Source organism: Megascapheus bottae, chromosome X (genome assembly GCF_031878675.1).
Source record: "Megascapheus bottae isolate mThoBot1 chromosome X, mThoBot2.hap1, whole genome shotgun sequence".
In the NCBI taxonomy this organism is placed as follows: Eukaryota; Metazoa; Chordata; class Mammalia; order Rodentia; family Geomyidae; genus Megascapheus; species Megascapheus bottae.
This window is the reverse complement of record NC_143547.1, coordinates 92,765,945-92,787,766: the sequence shown is the minus strand read 5'-3', so window position 1 is coordinate 92,787,766 and position 21,822 is coordinate 92,765,945. Positions and strand designations below refer to the sequence as shown.

Genomic DNA, 21,822 nt, shown 5'->3' with positions numbered 1-21,822 from the left:
AACAATCACATCATACCATAACAGGCACCATAAAAAGCTGAAGGCTCAGTAGAAAGGGAATACAAAATGGATAGAAAAGCTAACTGTGGTCATCTAAAACTCTAATTACACAAAGGAGAACTTGCCTCAAAAAAAAGACTTGTTTGTTAAACATTTTTGAAATATGATGTAAAAATCAATGTTAATAAATTCTTTAATAAAAACAGAAAAAGACTACAAAAAGACAAAACAATAAGCAACTTTAAAAGGAATTGTTATAAACAACACTCTTGACTTTGATTACTAATGCAGACACAAGAAGGGCAACAAGATTGTGGATTAGATAATAACACCCAGGCAAGAAAACAAAAGAACAAGTAAACAAGCTGTAATTCCAAAGCAAACACATAAGGCCAAAGCAACTTTTTTTGTCAGTCCTGGGACTGAACTCAGGGCCTGAACACACTGCCCTTGGGCTTTCCTCGAGGCTAGTGCTCTACCACTTGAGCCACAGCACCACTTACAGCTTTTTCTATGTATATGGTACCAAGGAATCAAACCTGGGTCTTTGTGCATGCTAGGCAAGCACTCTACCGCTAGGCCAAACTCCTGGCCCCAAAGCAACTTTTACTAATAGAAATGTGTAGCATTCAGCTCCTTTATTAACCTGTGTAAGGGAATTCATTTAACTATCACAGTTTAGAACTAATGTGGTATGTTCTCTAACAGAAAATTATTTCTCTTCTTACTGATCAATGTCAAAACAGGATTATATGCTTAGAGTTAATTTCCTATAAGATGTATGCTGATGTGGGGATTTTTTTGTGTCTTCTCAAGTAGCTAAATTAAATCTTGCTCTTTAGCCTGAAAATACAAACCCAGTGATTAAATCAGTTACAAGCAAAGACAACGTGACATGGAGAAACTGTGAGAGACAAGGAGCAGAGATCACCATCTGGATGGATAAGTGATAAGCAAGGTCAGATACTGTCAAATGAGGATCAATTCCATGCTTGGCTCACACTGTCTCAGGCTACAGAACTGAATATGCCTGGAAAGCTGACTCAGAATAAGAAGACATCAACACAAACATCTGTTGGTCCAGCCTCAAACATGACCAAAGCCAGGTACTGAAAAACTCATCTCAGGCCATCTTCTCTACTAGTACTCCTGAACCTGCTTTGGTCCTGTGGTGAAAAGCCACCCCAGGCAGGAAAGTATGTGAAACTCTTATATCCAATTAAACACCAAAATCCTGGAAGTGGAGCTATGGGTCAAGTTGTTGGGTACTAGTATTGAGTACAAAAGCTCAGGAACAGTGACCATGCCTTGAATTCAAGCTCAAAGATGAGTATGCGCACACATTTACACACAGACACACAATCACACATACAGAATCAAAACAAAATAAGAAATCCTCAAAATCTGTTATACCATCCATGACTTTGACAGCTGCTAGAGAAACCAAAGGCTAAGAGGATTGTCAATGAGATAACACCCCTCAATATGGGAAAGAACACAAAAGAACAAGTCAATAAGCTGTACTAAAGCCAAACACCTAAGGCCAAATTTATAACATAGAACACCTTTATTTGCCTATGGAGGGGAATTCATTTACCAAACCACAGGGTAAAAACTTTAATCATCAGCTTAGTACATTCTCAAACACAGTAAATTATTTCTGGCAACTCAGAGAAGGTGTTGAGGTCACATTTCTTTTCCTTCTTTTCAGGGTCTTCTCACAGAAGTCATTCAGTCTCGTTTTCCAACCTGAAAATACAAACCACTTATTCAGTCCATGACAACCAAAGACACTGTAACAGGAAGGTACTGAGAGACAGGAAATGGAGATCACCATCTGGGTAGATGTAGGAAAGTTGTCTACATACTACAATTCATATAAGCAAGGACAGAGACTGCCAGTTTCATGCTCAGCTCACATTGTCTCAGGCTGCAGAGCTGAATGGGCCTGGAAAGCTGAGTCAGAAGACAGCAACACAAACAGTTGGTTCAGCCTCAAAAATGAGTGAAACCAGAAACTGAGAAACTCGTATCAGGCCTTCTTGGCTAATAGTAACTCCTGTCCTGCTTTTGTCCTATGATGAAAAGAAGATGGACAGTTCTTATTGCCACTCACCTCCTCATTCTCTGGAGGATAAATTGAACAAATAGTTTCTCCACTCTCATAATTCTTTTCACGTCTTCAAGCAACTGGAAAACCTCTTCATAATCTGAAGAGACAAAAATCCTTCAGCATTTCTCAAAACCAAAGCTAGAACAGAAATCAGTTTGGGGAATGTCTGTCTCTTGTAACTGTGCATTATGATACAGAATGTTATATATAAAGTATTACCCTATGTACGCCTATGTGCATGCAAACTTTTTTCACCATGTGTGCATATGTGTATGCATTTGGTTTCAAATATTCATTTGGGACTGTCTCATAAATAATCACAGAATTCTTAGAAACAGTGATTAAGATTAGAAGTGACAGAAAAAGGGAAGTAGCCAGGTACAGTGGCTCACTCCTGTAATACTAGCTACTCAGGAGGCTGAGATCTGAGGAACATGGTTCAAAGCCAGCCCCGGCACTAAAGATGATGCGACTCTTATCTCGAATTAACCACTAGAAACCTGGAAGTGGCGCTCTGGCTGCAGGGGTAGGGTGATAGCCCTGAGCTGAAGAGTTCAGGGATAACACCTAGGCCCAGAGTTCAAGCCCCACAACCAACAAAAAAAAAAAGAAAGAAAAAAAGAAAAGATAAAGGAAGGTATACTGGCATATTAGTCAAAATAAAGAGGAAACCATCTTGAATTATGTAATAAATGGGATTCTGGGGAAAAGTCTGATAACTGAGAGAGTTACACATGAAAAAATGACAGTCACCCCCAATTATTAGAGATTTTCTATTTACTTACATTGTATCAACTGCTGAATTTCCTGCCGCTTGTCAGGAATTATAATAGGGTTGATTATCTGCCATCCTGTTGCTACGGAATCAGCAACCACAGCTGGTGCAGCCATTGCTTCAACACTGGGTTCACCTATAAAATGATTGCTGTTCACATCTTCTCCCCCAACTGTGTTACCATCAGATTTGAGAAACTTCAGTGTCCACTGCTAGCAGAGGGCTGTTCACACATAGAATCTAGTGGACTAGGGGGAGCACTGTCTCCTGCCACCTGCATAAGCTGTGAGGGAAAACTTTGCCACAAGGACTGTTCAGGTGAGCACTCACCGATCTCCATGGGCTGCTCAGAGGTATCTTGGCTAGTAGCACCTGCAAACCAAATGGAGAGGCGGCACTGTGAGGTTACAGGGTTTCAAAACAATCCAAGTACTCCTCAGGAGATAAGCTAATTGAGTTGAGAAGTCAATGGTTTAAAAGAGAAAAGGCTTCAAAGTTGGTTTCAGCAAGCAAAATAAAATACATCCCTTAAGACTCCCTCTGTCTTATGAACCTATGTAGAAACCAAGGTGGAGAGAACAATGTGAGTCATACCACATTTTACATGCAGAAAATCCTAACTCTCACATGATGCACAGGTGCTTGATACTTGTACATTAATACCCCAGATCCCATGTCGTGGATGATTCTGCTCATTCTTCCCTCCCATATCAAAGTGAGGTGCTAATCACTGCAAGTGTGACACGTCAATATCATTTACACATGTTCTGTTCTCTAGGTAGTAACAGAGGCTGGTGATCAGAAATAAGCAGCACTTGCCCTTATATACCATATACTATTATGGCAGAGGGAGGATACATAGGAAGTGTGTGATAGAGAACTTCCTAGATGAACTTATATTGGGAAAAATGCAAACAGCTATGAAACAGGGAGCAGTAGAATGAACATGTGCAGCTACTGGGTGGTGACAGGCACTTCTGGTAGGTATTCGCTTAGCAGAGTCCAAAGAGGAGACAGAATTGGCTTGATCACATATATAGGGAAACTTAGAGGATGTGGTGAGGGTCAGGGTCTCAGTTACAATTTGAAGAAGCAGAGACTAAAGACTGAAGTTCAGAGGCAAGGAGAGGGAGAAGAAGACCATTAGGTTTAGTGTAGAGAACATAGTGAATACAGGAGATGCCCAGACTATGAACTCCAGCGAGGTCTCAGGTAGTGTTCTGAGTGCTTCGGGTATGGAAGTTATGTTTCACTATGGCCTGATGTGGCATAGCCTAATTACCTGCTTGTTTCATCATTAAGGTGGCAGACTCAGGGCCTGGATAGAAGTCAGATTTATCAGAAAAGAATTACTGAAGCAAACTGGTGGTGTCCTGGCAGAATGGGCTAGAAAATTAGGAAAATGGGTGGTTTGGATTTTATTACAATTACGATACAGGGAAAGATAAAAAAGAAAGTCAGGAGAAGACCAAGATGGACATTTACCAGTAAGGAAAGAAACAAGGAGAATGGAAGCTTTAGAAAGTTGCCATAAGCTTGGCACTGGTGGCTCACACCAGTAATCCTATCCATTCAGGAGGCTGAGGTTTGAGGATTGTAGTTCAAAGCCAGCCAGGACATGAAAGTTCATGAGACTCTTATCTCCAATTAACTAACAAAAAACCAAACGTGGTGCTGTGGCTCAAGTGGCAAAGCATTTGCCTTGAACTGAAGAGCACAGGGACAGTGCCCAGGCCCAGAGTTTAAACCACACAGCCAAACAAAAAAAAAGAAAGAAAGAAAAGAAAGTTGCCACAGAGGAGGGAGTGAGACAACTGGGCCAAATACTGCTGAAAAATGAATTCCAGTATCAGGTCTGAGTGTGTGCCTGTGAGTCTGAGAAAAGAAAGAATACATGAGGCAAGATATCTCTACTACAGCAGGCAAAATAGATGATGATGGGGGAAGGTGAAAAGTGAGCAGGAGCTGACCACCAGCCAATGTGACTTGTGCTGTCATCCATTGTGAAAGGGGACCCTATTCCTTCGGCAGAAAGGTCTTTTTATTTTTAGCAACTCCCAAGATGTTTTATCATTTTTCCAAGGGATTTCATCCGCCTTGCTCTCATGCAGGTGCTTTCTACCCATTCAAGAGTTGATACCTTCACTCTCATCCAGGCTTGAGTCCTCACGTTGGGATTCTCCTTCCACTTCTGGGCTGCTCTGGGATGTGTCCTCAGTGTGTCTCCTTTTATGTGGTGGTGAAATGCTAATAAATTCAATATCTGGGTCTGAGTCACATTGAGAACTTTCAGAAGTCTCCCTTGCTTTGTCATCCATAATTTCCTAGTAAACAGTAAGGGACATATTTAAATTGTGACAAAATTTAATTACCACAAAACTGCAAACCTGACTGAAAGCTTCCAGGGCAAGATGAGGAATGAGAAGCTCCTCCATGTGGCTACAGTCAAGATACCCTATAAAATCCACAAACTATTGTAATCCAAGGCATATTTTAAAGCTAGTGTACTTTTTATTAAGAGATTTTATTAACACTGATTTTTGTACATCATATTTCAAATGTCAAGTTTAATAAGTATTCAAGAGTAGAATCTCTATATGCAATTACTGGCACATAAATTTAAGAACAAAATTAAAATTAAGCTGAGAGTTTGTATGTCATAGATACATATCGATCTACAATAATATGTCTATAGAATATATATACCATCATAGATTTATATATTTATATAGTTATATTTATTTTATTTTTTGCCAGTCCTGGGCCTTAAAGTTGGGCCTGAGCACTGTTCTTGGGCTTTCTCAAGGCTACAGCTCGACCACTTGAGCCACAGCACCATTTCTGGCTTTTTTCTACATATGTGGTACCAAGGAATTGAGCCTGGGCCTTTGTGCATGCTAGGCAAGCACTCTTATCACTAGGCCAAACTCCTGGCCCTATATAGTTATATTTATATCTCCAAGTTCATGTCAATGACCTTGAGTACCCAAGTAGAGTATTGAGTCATCGCTCTTGTACTGTTTGGATAGAATATCCACATATCAAGGAGACCATGAGCTTTTTTTCCTCTGGTCTTGGCTTATCTCACTCAATATTATTTGCTCTAGTTCCATCTGCTTCCTTGTGAATGCCATTATTTTATCTTGTCTGGTGGCTATGTAGAATTCCATTGTATATATTTACCAGGTTTTTTGTATTCATTCATCTGTAGTGGGGCATCTGGGTTGTTTCCATCACTTGGTTATTGTGAATAAAAGCTAGTACACTTTTAAAAGCTAGTAACTTCTACATATGAAAATGCAGACAGATGGTCCAGGACATGTGGGAAATATACACAAGGGACCTTTATTCAGCCATTAAGAAGAAAGTAAAATTGCAAGGAAAATGGATGGACTAGAGGTCATCATCTTAAGTAAAACAAGCCAGTTTCAATAATAATAATAAAAACAAGCCAATTTCACCATGCAAATATTTTCTCCCATATGCAGAAGTATTTTCTGAATATTTCTGACATATTGCAGAACTTAGGGGGAGCAAAAAGACAAGGTAACTAAGGGAGAAATCTTCTAGAATGGGAAAAGAGGCAAAGGTAGAGTGATATCTCTATGTGGAAATGACATCATTCAATCAATGATCATATGCTATTAGAATGCACTGATATACATAGGAATTAATAAGCCTGAGTTTGGCCTTAATAGCAACCTATAGCAAATAATCAAAATACAAATGCAATTAAAGCCCAAGTACAAAAACTTGGCAAAAATCACAAACATGGATTTTTTTTTCATGGAGACCATGTTCCTCAGATAAAAATAAAATCCACAGCAAAAGAAGAAATCATTCTGCCTTTAAACATACTTATAAATACAACTTAGAGCCAGAGGTAGTGCTTCAAAGGGCAAGGCAGGACTACTGCTAAAGCTGAGCAAATGCAGGTCATTTGGGTAACCTGATCAGGTCTCATTTAAGGTACATAAATTCGAAAAATTAAAAGAAATTGCAATCAGGAGGATATATCATCACCATTTTCAGGACTCTAATATAGAAGCTAGAAGAGTTTGTTTTACAGTTACCATGCTAATATTAGGAAAGAAAAAAAGGCTGAAAAGTATTAAGACGTGTATTGTGTATTCATAGAAATGAAAGAGAAGGTCGTGAGTATGGCCTAGTGGTACCACATACATAGAAAAGCCAGAAGTGGCGCTATGGTTCAAGTGGTAGAGCACTAGTCATAAGAAATCCCAAAGGACAGTGCTCAGGCTCTGAGTTCAAATCTTGGGACTGGCAAAAAAATGAAAATAAATCAACCCCACATCCAAATGAAGAACTGAATATTCAATGATTATTTCATACACACATACACACACACACAAACCCTAACATACATATTTATGTGTGTATATTTGTTTTTTCCTTTAATTACAGTATTTGGAATCATAACCATACATTCCACATTCTAGGGAGCTACTTTATCCACTGAGTCTAGATCCCAGTTATTTTCCAGGAAGGGTAAACTCATAAAGGGGGAAAATAGATCAACATGGCCAAAATTACTCTATTAAATATGAAGATGTGGTAAAAATATATGAACAGAACAAATGAAAACATTACTAAGTAAATAATAATACTCAGAACAAAAAAAAAAAACCCATGCAGATGATGATGGTTCCAACCTGTAACTTACACTACTTCACCTCCTAACATCTAGAGAATTATGTTTTGAACTTAACTAGGTCAGAAATATCCATATGCTCTGTACCCCAAATTAGTTGAAACTGAAGCTGAAGGTCTGCCACAATAGGTAGATCATCACCACATCAACCAAGCACTCAAGAGTTGAATTCATACACAAGAACTAGAAAAATAATTTTAAAAAAACTTACTATAGATCCAAAGCAATTGAATAGGGGAGGGGGAGATATCATTTTTTTTCTGATCATGGGGCTTATTTCAAGGCCTGGGCACTGTACCTCTGTTTTTTGTTGTTGTTGTTCAATGCTAGTGCTCTTATACTTTTAGCCACAGCTCCACTTATGATTTTTGAATGGTTTATTTTAGATGAGTCCCACAAGGACTTTTCTGCCTGGGTGGCTTCAAACTACCATCCTCAAATCTCACCCTCCTGAGTGGCTAGGATATAGGTGTGAGCCACCAGCACTTGGCTGAGAAAAGTTATCTTCATAAAAGTTTTATCTGCAATCTAAATCTAGCATGAGACCAATCACTAGTAGAAAAGTAAACTGCATGAAAACACACATAAAGTAGAATAGAAAGTTTTCAGTGTATCAAAATCTAAATACATAATGTCATATAGTATGATGCTAAATGTAAGGACCTGCAGGATATAGAAACAAAAGCCATATAGTGAGTGATTGTTGTCCTTAATGTACTATGTTATCTCTCATCTCTTTTGCTGTCCCTTGGTCATCTCATATTGTTACAATATTTCACCTTGTTATCTGATATGTTTTATATATGCTTAATTTGTTATTTGAAATTGGATAGGGAAGGGGGTAAATCAAGATGAGCAGGGGGGGAGGGAAATGGGGACCAAGACATGAGAAAGGGTATCAATGTTTGTGAAGTAATGCACATTCTATCTGGTGAATATAATGCAACCCTTCTATTAATTACAATAAAAATATATGGAAAAAAGTGGAATAGAAAATCTCAATTTTCTTAAATTTGATTTAAAAATTTTACCCAAAGTCTTAAGGGTCCATTAGTTTCTCACAAGGCTGTCATCAATGAACCCTCAGACCCTTCAGAAAAAATATTGTCCTTACACTTATTTAAACAATATTGCTGGTCCTGGGGCTTGAAATCTGGCCCTGGATGCTGTCTCTGAGCCTCTTTGAGTTTAAGACTAGAGTTCCACCACTTGAGACACAGGACCAATTCCAGTTTTTTCTGTGTAGTTTACTGAAGATGAATCACAAGAATTTTCCTATCTGAGCTGGCTTCAAATTGCAATAATCAGATTTCAACCTTCTCAGTAGCTAGGACTATAGGCAAATTACTCAAAATTATTTTGTAAAATACAAGACAGGGACTAGTCTCCTATTCATTCAATGTGATCAATATATATCTGGAGCCAACAACAATTAACAAGGATGTTACTATAAAGGCAATTACTGAGCATACTGCCTTCTGAAAATAGAGACAATCATTGTAGATATAAGATTAAGATACCAGAAAGGGTAGAAGAAAAACATCTTGTTTTGGTGACTCATGACTGTAATCCTAGCTACACTGCAAGCTGAGTACAGGAATACAGAAGCTATGTTGGGCCTCAATATTCTCCACATGGCTCTGGAAAAATATAAAATCTCCCTGGAAAAGAATGAACACACAGAACTAATGTGTTACTTATACCTCTAATCCTAGCTATTCAGCAGGCTGTGATCAAGAACAGGCAGGAATGTCTGCGAGTTTTCTATTTCTAATCAACCAGCAAAAAATGAGAAGTGGGGTGGGTAGTTTAGCTTAGTGGTAGAGTGCTTGCCTAGCATGCACAAAGAGTTGGGTTCGATTCCTCAATGCCACATACACAGAAAAAGCTAGAAGTGGTGCTGTGGCTGAAGTGGTAGAGCTCTAGCCTTGAGAAAGCCCAAGGACAGTGCGCAAGCCCTGAGCTCTAGCCCAAGACTGGCTCACACCTGTAATCCTAGCTACTCAGGAGGCTGAGATCTGAGGATCCTGGTTCAAAGCCAACCCGTCCATGAAATTCTTATCTGTAGTAACCACTAGAAAACCTAAATTGGCACCGTGGCTTAGGGATAATGCCTTGAGTTGAAGAGGTCAGAGACAACTCCCAGGCCCAGAGGACAAGTCCCACAACCAACCTAAGTAAAAAAGTAGAAATGGAGTGGAGGCATAGGTCAAGTGGCAGATTTAAAGCTTTAAGCCTCTAGTTCCTAAGTTCAAGCCACAGGATGGAAAAATTAAAGCAACTAACAGAAAAACATTAAATTCTAAATTCTAGCATTCTTTTTTTTTTTTTTTGCCAGTCCTGGAGTTTGAACTCAGGGCCTGCGCACTTTCCTTGGGATTTCCTCATGGCCAGCGCTCCACCACTTAAGCCACAGCACCACTTTCGGCTTTTTTCAGTGTATGCAGTACCTAGGAATCGAATCCAGAGTGTGGTGCATGCTAGGCAGGCACTCGGTGAGTAGACCAAACTCAAATTTAGTGAGTAGGCACTAAATTTTAGAATTCTTGCATGGCTGGGTACAGAATGTTAGTTGCACTTTATGTTTGGTCAATAAACATCTAGAAAACCAAATATTGACAGTTTCAGGAAACTTCAGAGAATACAAGCGTAGGGAAAGTGAGAGTGATGGCAGAGTATGGGGCACATGCTTGCAAATTCAGGAGACACTTGAAGTTCCCCATGTTGCTGAACTCAGATGTCTAGCGTCATTCTAGGAGTGCTGGATTTAGAGCCCAAGGAAAAAGATAATTTCAATACCACCTCGACGTTTCAGTTTGTGGCTGCCATGGCTCTGGCAGATGAAACATATGGGCCCTCCTCTGAAGCTGCCTCTTCAGAAATACCAGCTCTCACTGTCTACCCCCAGAAAGGAGGACTGCCAAGGATATGACCAGGGCAGTGACCACAGTGGTCAATGCCTAAGACACCCTTCAGTGCCACAATGTAATATGGAGGAGCCCCACTCACCGCCCAGGCGGGACCGGATGCCAGAAACCTCGTGACGAAAGCTAGGGGCGTGAGGAGAAATCAGCATGGAAGACAAAGAGTCCTAGTGGCATGGAACATTAGCGAAACTATGTACTGCATCCCCCCCAAGTGCACTGAAACCTCACGGAAAGTTTCGTCCCTCTAACGTGGGCATCATTACTAAAAGACCCTAATCCCCTAGCCAGTGGAAGGGACAATGAACCGCCATGACAGCTCCACGGAGTAGTACTCCCACCCGGACTAACAATACCTAAAGCAGATAAATCTAAGAGCTGGGTCCCCCTGGTCCCCCTGAAACCTAGGAAGCAGGTTCTGTTTGTCTCTATCTCTCCAGGGCCAAAATACTGACCAGAAAGCGAGAGGCTTTAAGCACTCCCAAACTGGCGGGAAAGCCTTGCACCGTTTCCTGAGGAAGGAGGGCGGACTTCCTAAGACCCGCCTCTAGGAGGCAAGCAAGACTGCGCATGCGCAGTCTGGGGACAGACCTGCGAGAGGCGTGTCTCTCTGAATTCCCACTATATTATTTCCTCAGGAGGGAAACTCGGCTCAAGTCAGTTCCCTTCTCTGAGTCCATCTGACCTGTTTAAGCTGAAGGTTGTGCCCAACTAGAAGCAGATGTTCAGTAGGCTGGTGGGCCAGAACAATCACTAGTCCAGCCAAGACATATCATTCACTTCACTGGGCATTTTCTATTGTGATATTCACAATGGACTTTAAGCCCTACCATGTGGTAAGGCTCTTGCCCAGCATGGAAAAAAGGCCTTCGGTGCTAGGGTAGCCCTTACTTTTAAAGGAACAACTGCTTATTTCCTTTTCTCTCAGCAACAGAAAGGGGATGAATTGGAGTTGGAATACTTGCAAATGCCTGGTGTAGTAAATTAAAATGATGCAAAATGGAAGAAAAAAATCTATGTGACATAGTCCATTCAATTATGGGTGCTGGCAAAACTGGGCAGCCACATTCAGAAAACTAAAAATTGACCCTAGCCTTTCACATGCACAAGCATTAACTCAAAGTGGATCAAAGACTTCAATGTCAGACTGGAAACCGTGAAACTGCTACATGATAAAGTAGGAGAGACACTGGAACTCATAGGCACAGGCAAAAGATTCCTGAACAGAATCCCAGGGTCACAACAGGTTGGAGAGAGACTCCATAAATGGGACTACCTAAAAATAAAAAGCTTCTGCACAGACAAAAGCATAGCTATTAAAGTAGAAAGACAGCTAACCAACTGGGAAAAGAAATTCACCAATAATACATCTGACAAATGCTTAATATCCAGGATCTACAGTGAACTCAAGAAACTATTCCCCCCCGAAACCCAATAAACCATTCACTAAATGGGCAAGGAAACTAAAGATACACTTATCAGAAGAAGAGATTAAAATGGCAGAAAAACATATGAGAAAATGTTCATCATATATGGTCATAAATGAAATGCAAATGAAAACAACTCTAAGATACCACCTTACCCCAACAAGAATGGCCAAGGTTTTGAACTCAGACAATGACAGTTGCTGGCAGGGTTGGGGAGAAAAAGGGACCCTACTACACTGCTGGTGGGATTGTAAACTAGTTCAGCCACTCTGGAAAGCAGTGTGGAGGTTTCTTAAAGAACTGAAAATAGACCTTCCCTATGATCCCGCCATACCACTTCTGGGCATCTATCCTGAACAGCATGACCCAGGATATTATAAAGACACCTGCTCAGCTATGTTCATCTCTGCACTATTCACAATAGCCAGGCAATAGAAATAATCCAGATACCCTACTGCAGATGAATGGATACAGAAAATGTGGTATACACACACATGCACACACACACACACACACACACACACACACACACACACACAAAATGGAATTCTACATAGCCAACAGACAAGATAAAATAATGGCATTCGCAGGGAAGTGGATGAATCTAGAGTGAATCATATTGACTGAGACAAGTCAAGACCTAAGGAACAAAAGGCGCATGGTATCCTTAATATGTGGCTATTAAATCCAAAGACTACAAGAGCGAGGACTCAGTATCTGCATGCTATGGACATGGTAATGGAAATATAAACATAAGTATATAGACATAAACCCTATGACTCTATAGACATAATGTTTTATTTCATAAATTAATACGTTTCTATGACATACAAACCCTTAGCCTAATTTTGATTAAGTTCTAAATACTAAGTCCCAGAGATTTTAAATAGAGATTCCTTTCTTGAACACTTGTTTGTTAAGCTTGTCATTTAAAATATGATGTAAAAATCAATGTTAATAAATTCTTTAATTAAAAAAACAAAAAAAATCTATGTGACAAAGACTAACAACTATTCATAGTGAAATGAACTATGCAACTTGTGGGTTGGGAATGCGGGGGAAATTGGGAGAGAGTAAGGGAAGGAATGAGATTGCCCCAAAAGAAATGGGGCCTCCTCTTAAGCTGCCTCTCCAGAAATAGCAGCTCTCACTGTCTACCTCAACACTACAAAGGAGGATTGCCAAGTGTATGACCAGGGCAGTGATCACCGTGGTCAATGCCTAAGACACTCTTCAGTGCCAAAATGTAAAAGTGGAGAAGTCTCACCCACTGCTCAGGGCAGACTGGTTGCCAGAAACCTCATGATTTATGTAACGGATTTATGTAACTGTAACCCCTTCATACATTACCTTTATAATATCAATTAAAAAAACTATTAGGTTGTGGGAGAGGAAAAGAGACAAACACAAAGTGATATACCTTCATGGAAAGGCATAATGAAACATATAGCATTTAGTATATATTTACATAGGGACTAAAGCTTGAGTCCTAGTTTGAAATATAAAAGTATGGCATGTACCCATAATTTAACTGCAATTAAAGCCTCAGTAAAAATAAAAAAATTGGCCCCAATTCCAACCCTGGGAATTTTGTTTTAATAGGTACTACACATGTCTAAGTAAAGACACAGGATTATGACTTCTACAGCAGCCCTGTCAAAATATAGAAGGAATCCTTGTGTGTAATTATCTCAGTGATTCCTGGTATCCTGGATGTGCTACTGAAACTTCCTCTCAGTTCTTCCTGATTTCTTGCAATCTACCTTTTGGAATGTGCCCTTTTGTTTATTTTCCCTTAACTCCATTAAGAAAGCCATGGGCCAATCTAAACCTATAAAAATGGAGACGAGGGGAAAATATTGGTTTTTAATCTCTGTTAGACTCATTTCTCATGCTCCGTTGTTGGGATCCTTCTCGGAGGTCTAGCAGGGGGGTAAAATGGCGACGGAGCCACGAATAATCCCGGGAACACAGACTCTCTGTGCAAATCTAACTTTATTTTAAGAAACATGCTTGCTAAAATACAGATCGAGCGATGGCAGTTATTGGGTCTTTTCCGAATGGGACTGAGACACGCCCCACTTGCCAGGAGTATCTGGGAGCTCCTGCTCCAGGTGGGAGGGTCCAGGCGCCCTCTGGCTCCAGACTGCTTGCATCACTGAATGTGCTCAGGAGTGTATGTGCTCTCCAGCACAGGTAGCAAGCAGTCTGGGCTCCTACGCCACTAACTAGGAGTCCCCACACTCCCTAGGTGAAATAAAGGATTATTTACTACATAAGCAATTTTTAATCCATTGCCCTGGAATCAGAACTGGCAGTCCCTACATTTTGTGCCATTAATAAACACCTAGAGCCAACATTTAAAAAGGGTAACAATAGAACAGACATTAGTCAATCATATTTCCTCCTGAAAATAGAGACAAACATTCTAAATAAAACAGTATCAAATGTAAGGGCTGGGAGTTTGGTCTAGTGGTAGAGTGCGTGCCTAGCATGCGTGAAGACCCGGGTTCGATTCCTCGGTAACACATACATAGGAAAAAAAAAACAGAAATGGTGCTGTGGCTCAACTGATACAGTTCTAACCTTGAGAAAGCCCAAAAAGACAGAGCTCAGGCCCTGAGTTCAAGCCCCAAGACCGGCAAAAAAAAGATTAGCAAATGTAAAAAAAAAAAAAAGCAGAAGCAAACCAACTGATCTATAGTATGAGTTTAGGAGTACTGAGGGTTGTGGCCACTTAGCCCTCTGAAACATTAACCCAAAAAAATGCTGGGCATAGGAGTGCATTACTGTCATCCTAACTAAAGGAGAAGCCTGAATAAGAGAAGTGAAGTTCAGTGTTCCTTGGGAAACAAAATCAAAACTCTGACTTAAAAAATAACACTGAATACTGGGACAAGAGGAGATTTTTAGAGAAAGTTCAGAGAACATTGTGAAACTGCACTGAGTAGATATTTTGAATTGTTTAAGCTGCTGTTGACATGATTAAATTTTTAAATGAGAAAAAAATTTAAGAAATAAAGATGAAAGAGGTAGCACTGAGCACAATGCTCTGTATCCATAAACTGACATATTGCATTGAAACCCTTTTGTATAACTACTAAAAGATAATTTTAAAATTCCACAGCTGGGCACCAGTGGCCTATGCCTGTAATCCTAGCTACTCAGGAGGCTGAAGTCTGAGGAACAGGATTCCAAGCCAGCCTGGGCAAGAACATTCATGAAAGTCTTTTCTTCAATTAACTACCAAGAAGCCAGAAGGAAAGCTGTGGCTCAAGTAGTATAGAGCTAGTCTTGAGCACAAAAGCTTAGGGTCAGTACCCAAGCCCAGAGTTCAAGCTCTAGGCTTGAACCAAAAAAACAAAAGCTTTCTATAAAATTAAAAATAAGAAAATAAATAATAAATAATAAGCCAAAAGACTAGGGGCATGGCTAAACTGCTAGATTCCTAACAAGGGTGAGCCCCTTAGCCCAAACCATAGAACAACAGTAAATGAAGACATAAATAGATGAACAATTTGCATCATGTCATAGAAAAGTTCAAGGCAGACGGAAATACTAGTTTTCTATCAATCTAGATTAATCACATGCAGAGAAATTAAAACCATGCTTTTCAAAGATAAGTTATAGCTCCACACCTCTTTAGTCCTTAAAATGCTCAGGATCTTGGCTAATAGACAACTGAATGAAAAAGGAAAAAGCATATTGTTTTTGTTTCCTGGGATTAGAGTTTGAATTCAAGGTATTCCACTTGTTTGGCTTGCTTGCTTGGGTAAATTTTAGTAGCTAAGCCACATTTCTAGCACAGACTTGTGTTGGTTTTTTGGATAAAGTGTGAATGAACATTTGCACCCTCCAGTTCTCAGACAAGTTTCTTAAATCTCTATGGAAAAGGTGAAAACATAACATTTTCCAGGTGGGCTAAAGACTTTTTTTTGTGGGTCATGGAGCTTGAACTCTGGGCCTGAGCGTTGTTCCTGAGTGTTGGGAGCCGAGAGTGGAGTCAGACAGACCTTGCACCTGCACTACTGATTAGAAGTAAGCACACAAGGAGATGAGCTGTTATGAAAAACATCTTATACCATGAAGCTTACGAACCTTGAGCTGCGTCAACAGTATTGTAAACTTTCTGGCTTCATCACTTCTTGCTGGACTATTATGTCTGAAATTGCTTGTTATTTTGCACGAAAGTAACCCTTGGATGTCTCTTGTTTCTAAGAAAGTCTGGAACTAAAATCAATGGGGCTGCAGTCTTGAGCTGCAGAACTCCCGACCCCAGCTGTTTCTTGTCTTTTTCTCTTCTAGTCCTCACCCCCTAAATCATGAATCCTGTTACGCTTCTGTCTGGCTCCAGCACCTGACCCCTTCAGCTCAAGACTACCACCCTACCCCTGGATCCACAGACCCACTTCTCATTTTCTAGAGATTAATTGGAGATAAGTGTCTTCTTCTTTTGTGCCCAGGCTGGCTTTGAACTTCGATCCTCAGATCTCAGGCTCCTGAGTAGCTAGGATTACAAGCGTGAGCCACCGTGCCCAGCTAAAGACTTAAAGATAGACTTCTCTGAAGGGAAAACAAGAATGTACAATAGACATATGAAGAAATGCTGTACATCTCTGGCCATAAACAAAATGCAAATTCAGTTAGAATGGCTACTGTCAAGAAATCTAGTAACAACAGATGCTGGCGGGGATGTGGCCAGAAGGGAATGCTACTACATTGTTGGTGAAAGTATAAACTTGTTCAACCACTCTGGAAAGCACTATGGTGATTCCTCAAAAGACTAAACATAGAGCTCCCCTATGACCCAGTAATTCCACTACTTGGCATTTACCCAATCATCCAAAAACAAGGACATACTAAAGCCATTAGCATAATGATGTTCATTGCAGCACTATTTACCATAGCAAAGATATGGAACCAACCCAGATGCCCCTCAGTAGATGAATGGATCATGAAGATGTGGTATTTGTACACAATGGAATTCTATGCCGCCATCAGAAAGAATGACATTGCCCCATTTGTAAGGAAATGGAAAGGCTTGGAAAATCATGTTAAATGAAGTGAGCCAGTCCCCCCCCCCAAAAAAAAAAACAGAGGATCCATGGTTTCCCCTCACTTGTAATAATTAGGATATGTCTAGGATTCTCCTAGCAGAAGATTATAATAACTCAAAAGCTATATACATATAGCCATATAGGATGAGGTGAAGAGAAATGAACTCCAGGATATGGAAACAAGAAGCTTATCTTTGTGATTGTTGTACTTAATGTACTAGATGAAGTTATTTCTTTTGTCTTTTTTTACCCTCCTTACAACTTAATCACATGTTGTTTCGGTATCTGACTTTGTTACCTGGTATATTATATATGCATTAATCTGTTTAATTGAAATAGGGAAAGGAAGGGGAAAGGGGGGGTGAGGGGAAGGAAAGTGGGAGAAAAACATGAGAAATAATGAACCCACTACCTGATGAATGTAACTGTAACTCCTCTACATTTAACCTCAACAATAAAATACAATTTAAAAAATAACAAGCCAGGTGTAGTGGTTCACGCGTATAATCCTAGTTACTCAAGAGGCTGAGTAACTGAGTAACTGAGGATCACTGTTCAAAGCCAGCCTATGCACTAAAGAATGTGAGACCCTTATCTCAAATTAACCACTAGAAAACCAGAAATGGGGCTGAGGATCAAGGGTAGGGCGGTGGCCTTGAGCTGAAGAGATCAGGGACAGTACCCAGGCCCAGAGTTCAAGCTCCAAGATCCACAAAAAAAAAAAAAAACAAAACAAAACTGGGCCGGGAGTTTGGCCTAGTGGGAGAGTGCTTGCCTAGCATTCATGAAGATTTGGGCTCAATTCATCGGTACCACATAAGTAGAAAAAAGCCAGAAGTGGTACTGTGGCTCAAGCGGTACCGCACTAGCCTTGAGAAAGTCGGAGGACAGTGCTCAGGCCCTGAGTTCAAGCCCCAGGACTGGCAAATAATGCTTAGGAAATCTAACAATCTGGAAGTAAAAATAACATATTTAGAACATATACTACCAGATGTTAGATTGAGTATAAGGACAAAGTAGATTAGTAATTTCTAGACCAGCAAACTACCATGGAAAGGATGGTCCTTTTCTTTTCCACTGGCAACACACTGGGAAAAATTACACCTTGACTCTTTTTGGAAAACTAAAATACTTGAGATATTCTCTTCATGAAATCGAGTAGGCAAAAGTTTTAAGAGAATTAACGCCCCAATCACTAAGTGTCATCTCTTAGTTAAAAATGAGAATTTTTGTATCTCTTAAGATAATATGAAAGCAAAACAGGAAATTACAGAAGATTTTGTTTTTGTCGTTTGTGGGGCTTGAACTCAGGGCCTGAGCATGGTCCTGAGCCCCTTTGTGCTCAAGGTTAGTGATCTACCTCTTGATCCACAGTGCCACCTCCAATTTTTCAATTATTTTGGGATGTGAGTTTCACGGAGACTTTTCTGCCTAGGATGGCTTCCATCTGCATTCCTCAGATCTCAGCCTCGTGAGTAACTATGATGACAGACATGAGCCACTGGCACCCAGCTTCAACTTTTTTTAATAGTGCAAATATATAATTGGAATCCAGAATACATATGCAACTACTAACCATTTTGTTTGGCTTGGTAGTTGGTAGGTGAGTGCTATATCATTTGAACCAGATCATTAATCCATTTTTAAGCTTCAATTATTTTTCACATATCCACTGCCATGAGTCTAAGGTGTTAGATGTACTCTAGTACATCCTATTTATTTATTTACATGGATTCTACTTAATATTTTGCCCTACCTGGTCTAGAAGTCAATTCCCTCAGATCCCTGCCTTCTGAGTAGATGAGATTAGTCCTGTACTATCTACACTACCCAATTTTTACAAAAATGCCAACAAAATTGTTGCAAACAAACCAAAAAAGAAGCTTCCATATTGGTTCAAGCCTGGGTCCTAAACTGATTTGGCATGTAACAGGAGAATAATGATTGGAGTCAGCTGGAGAAAAAAATTTAGGCCAATGCTTCTCTATCAATAACATTAGTAAAACTAATAATTACTTGAGAGGTATAGGTGGAGAGTAATAGGTTCCAGATGTCACAAGTCATGATGTAAGATCACTTCTGAAAAATCAATAAAGAACAAAAATAAGTGAAATTGTTCTGGGAGTGGCTCAAGCTCAGCAGCACCTGCTTAGTAAAGTTCCAAGCATTGAGCTCTGCTAAACCTCCTATCAGAGAAACAATATGTAAAATATCCACAGTTTCATGAATCTGAAATTCTGGGAATTTCAAATTGAAGCACAAGCAAGAGTGAAAGCTGACTAAGCAACATCTGACTCAGAGTCAGGGCGCACATATCCCATGTCATTATATCCAGATTCACATATAATGGTTTAGTGTCATTGAAAAATACTGGATAGAGTACCCAAGCAAACCTGCTTGACTATTGAGGCTTAGAAATCCAAAGTTGCCTCCTAAACGTTAAGCCCAAGTTTCAGATCCCAACCAAGATATTTGCCACCCAAGCACAAGGATCATGCTCATATTAAGTCATCTGTTAAGATACATATCTTGGATGTTCTGCCTGTGGTTGACATGGCTCTGGTAAAAGACTAGTAGGGTTCCTCCTCTATGCAACTGCCCTCTTAACCCCAGAACCACCAAAGAGGTATGGCCAAGGATTCACCATCACTTAGGTAGAAACACCAGAGTTCAAGGTACCCTTTCTTGACAAAATATGACATTTGAGGGGCAGCTATCACTGCCAAGTAAGACTAGATGGCAAATGGAAGATCTGAGAAAAGCAAGCAGGAAGAGTCTCAGTGACTGGCTTCAAATGGGACACTGGCATATTTGGGTCACAAATGATACACTGAGCACCCACAGAAGGCGCTGTCAGAGCAAGAAGGATGTTTCACCTTAACTCTCAATGAACCAGGCACAACGCCTGACCACAGTGTACCACCAAAGAAAAGAAAAATACTTACCAGAAAACCACAGACAGGGCTTATCTAAAAGCTTTCTTACCCCGGATGGAGTGAGCATCTCTGTGTTGCCAAAACAGAGCCATTACAGAGCCCCCGAAGAGTCACATTCCCACCCTGAGGCAATAATGAGACAGAGACATCTTATGGCTGGATAAATCTCCCAGGGAGCAAGTTCTGCCCACTCCACAGTTCCAAGGAGGAAAAAGGGACCAGGATTTACGAGTCCAGGAGCACCTTGAAAATGCATAGTAGCATTTTGCTTCCAATATGACTTTGTAGGACTCACCTCTATGGTGGGAACAAGGCTGCACATGCACACTCTAAGGGACTGGGGCAGAAATGGAGGGTGATGTCTCTTCCAAGGCCTCCTTTTTTATTTTGTCAGTCCCGGGGCTAGAACACAGGGCCTGTACAATGCCCCTCAGCTTTTTCACTGAAGGCTGGTACTCTACTACTTGAGCCATGGCTCCACTTGACTTTTTGCATTAATTGGAGATGAGAGTCTCAGACTTTCCTGCCTATGATCTTTGGAACTCTCTGTTTCCTGAGTATCCAAGATTACAGGCATGAGCCATGAATATCCAGCCAAGAGCTAGTTGATAAATTATTTTGAGAAAGAGGAATTATGGAACTTAGACACTGTCTAGTAACACCTGACTGGTCCCAGTGGATGTAGATGAGGAATATGTGCACCCACCGCCTAATGTGCATGAAATTGGTGACCAACACAATTGTGCACAAGCACAGAGAAACCAAAGAACCTGGCTCTCCTTTCTTACAAAGGCTGATGATCCATCCAGGCACTTTCTATTGTGACAATGACCACAGTCAAGCCTAGGGTGTTTTCCTGAGCCCTCTGATGGCACTCCGATTTATAAACCAAATCCTTTTTGCTCCCACTAAGACAAACGGGTGAATTGGAGCTGGTAGTAATTTTAACATGTCTGTTTTATTAACCAAAAATGTGCAATTGTAGGCCTATGTTGGGAGTAAGCTGAGATAAGGGGAGGACCTAGCCCACTGAGCACATGTGCAGTGTCACATTTGGATGGTAGCTAATGGAGAGGGGCCAGCCCAGGAAGCTGACCACTGCTCTAGGCTGTCAAACATTTTTAATTGCCAGGCTGGGCTGATATGCTTGATACCATGAGGCAGTGGTATTTAAGTGATTATGGCTTCTGAAATGGACAATTTAAAAATGGACTTTTTGGCAACAATATTGAGGATCTGCCTGTAAAGTTACACAAAAGTAAAACCTATGTGATTATCTCCAGTAATGCTAATTCTTCATCTACAGAAAGCCCATCATCAAAACAGCATTCCCCGCCCCCTAGGTTTCCAATGACACAAAACAATGGCTCCAGCCTTGTTCAACAGGGATTTAAGAATGAATGTAGATATAATATTGTGGAGAAAAACTAGTATGTGAATCTGTGGCATTTTGGTAGGATAGAAGATCTTGGAGGTGTGATAGATTACCTTCTTTTACTCATGAATAGTTTGCAGGAAGAGCAATATGTCTCAAGTCAATGGTTGCTGTATAGACTTGTTGCCTCTAGTAGTCATTACTTAAATTTGAGTATATAATGGTCTACAGTGGCTTCATGCAGAAAAAAAAGGCATGGTCAGAACTATCATCTAAAACAGGAGTTGTAAATGATGGAAATATCAACATTTTAAAGCTATCAAATGGGAACAGGAAATCCATTTTACTTTGGTTCTAGGATACATTGCTAATATGGCTTAATGGTATAGATGCTTATTGAAGTTGCACTGAGAGACTGAATCCACTAAGGAGCAGCTGGTTCAGTTCTGTGAGAATCTTATCTCTAAGCACTAGAAAACTATAAGTGGCGCTGAGGCTCAAAGGGGTAGGGTGGTAGCCTTGAGCTGAAGAGCTCAGGGACTA

At 40.4% G+C, this 21,822-nt stretch overlaps 1 protein-coding gene and 1 pseudogene across 1 annotated transcript; one reads left to right on the top strand and one right to left on the bottom strand.

Moving 5' to 3' along the window:
• Positions 1–1,614: 1,614 nt before the first annotated feature.
• Positions 1,615–11,056, bottom strand: LOC150041582 (uncharacterized). The gene is made up of 6 exons (XM_090327176.1): positions 10,940–11,056; positions 5,029–5,212; positions 3,219–3,260; positions 2,899–3,024; positions 2,117–2,210; positions 1,615–1,749 (listed from the first exon to the last, which is right to left on the bottom strand). Exons 1-6 carry the CDS (start codon positions 11,054–11,056, stop codon positions 1,728–1,730), a joined length of 585 nt encoding a protein of 194 aa, XP_090183302.1. The 3' UTR covers positions 1,615–1,727.
• A 2,864-nt stretch (positions 11,057–13,920) lies between these two features.
• LOC150041581 (KATNB1-like protein 1 pseudogene) lies at positions 13,921–21,660 on the top strand (annotated as a pseudogene).
• Positions 21,661–21,822: the final 162 nt, after the last annotated feature.

Coding starts and splice junctions, on each gene's coding strand:
- LOC150041582 (XM_090327176.1), bottom strand. CDS start 11,056: ATGCGCAGTCTTGCTTGCCTCCTAGAGGCGGGTCTTAGGAAGTCCGCC. Junction 3,261..5,028: donor AAGCCTGGATGAGAGTGAAG/GTATCAACTCTT, acceptor TTTGGTTTGCAG/GTGCTACTAGCCAAGATACC. Junction 2,211..2,898: donor AATTCAGCAGTTGATACAAT/GTAAGTAAATAG, acceptor TTGTCTCTTCAG/ATTATGAAGAGGTTTTCCAG.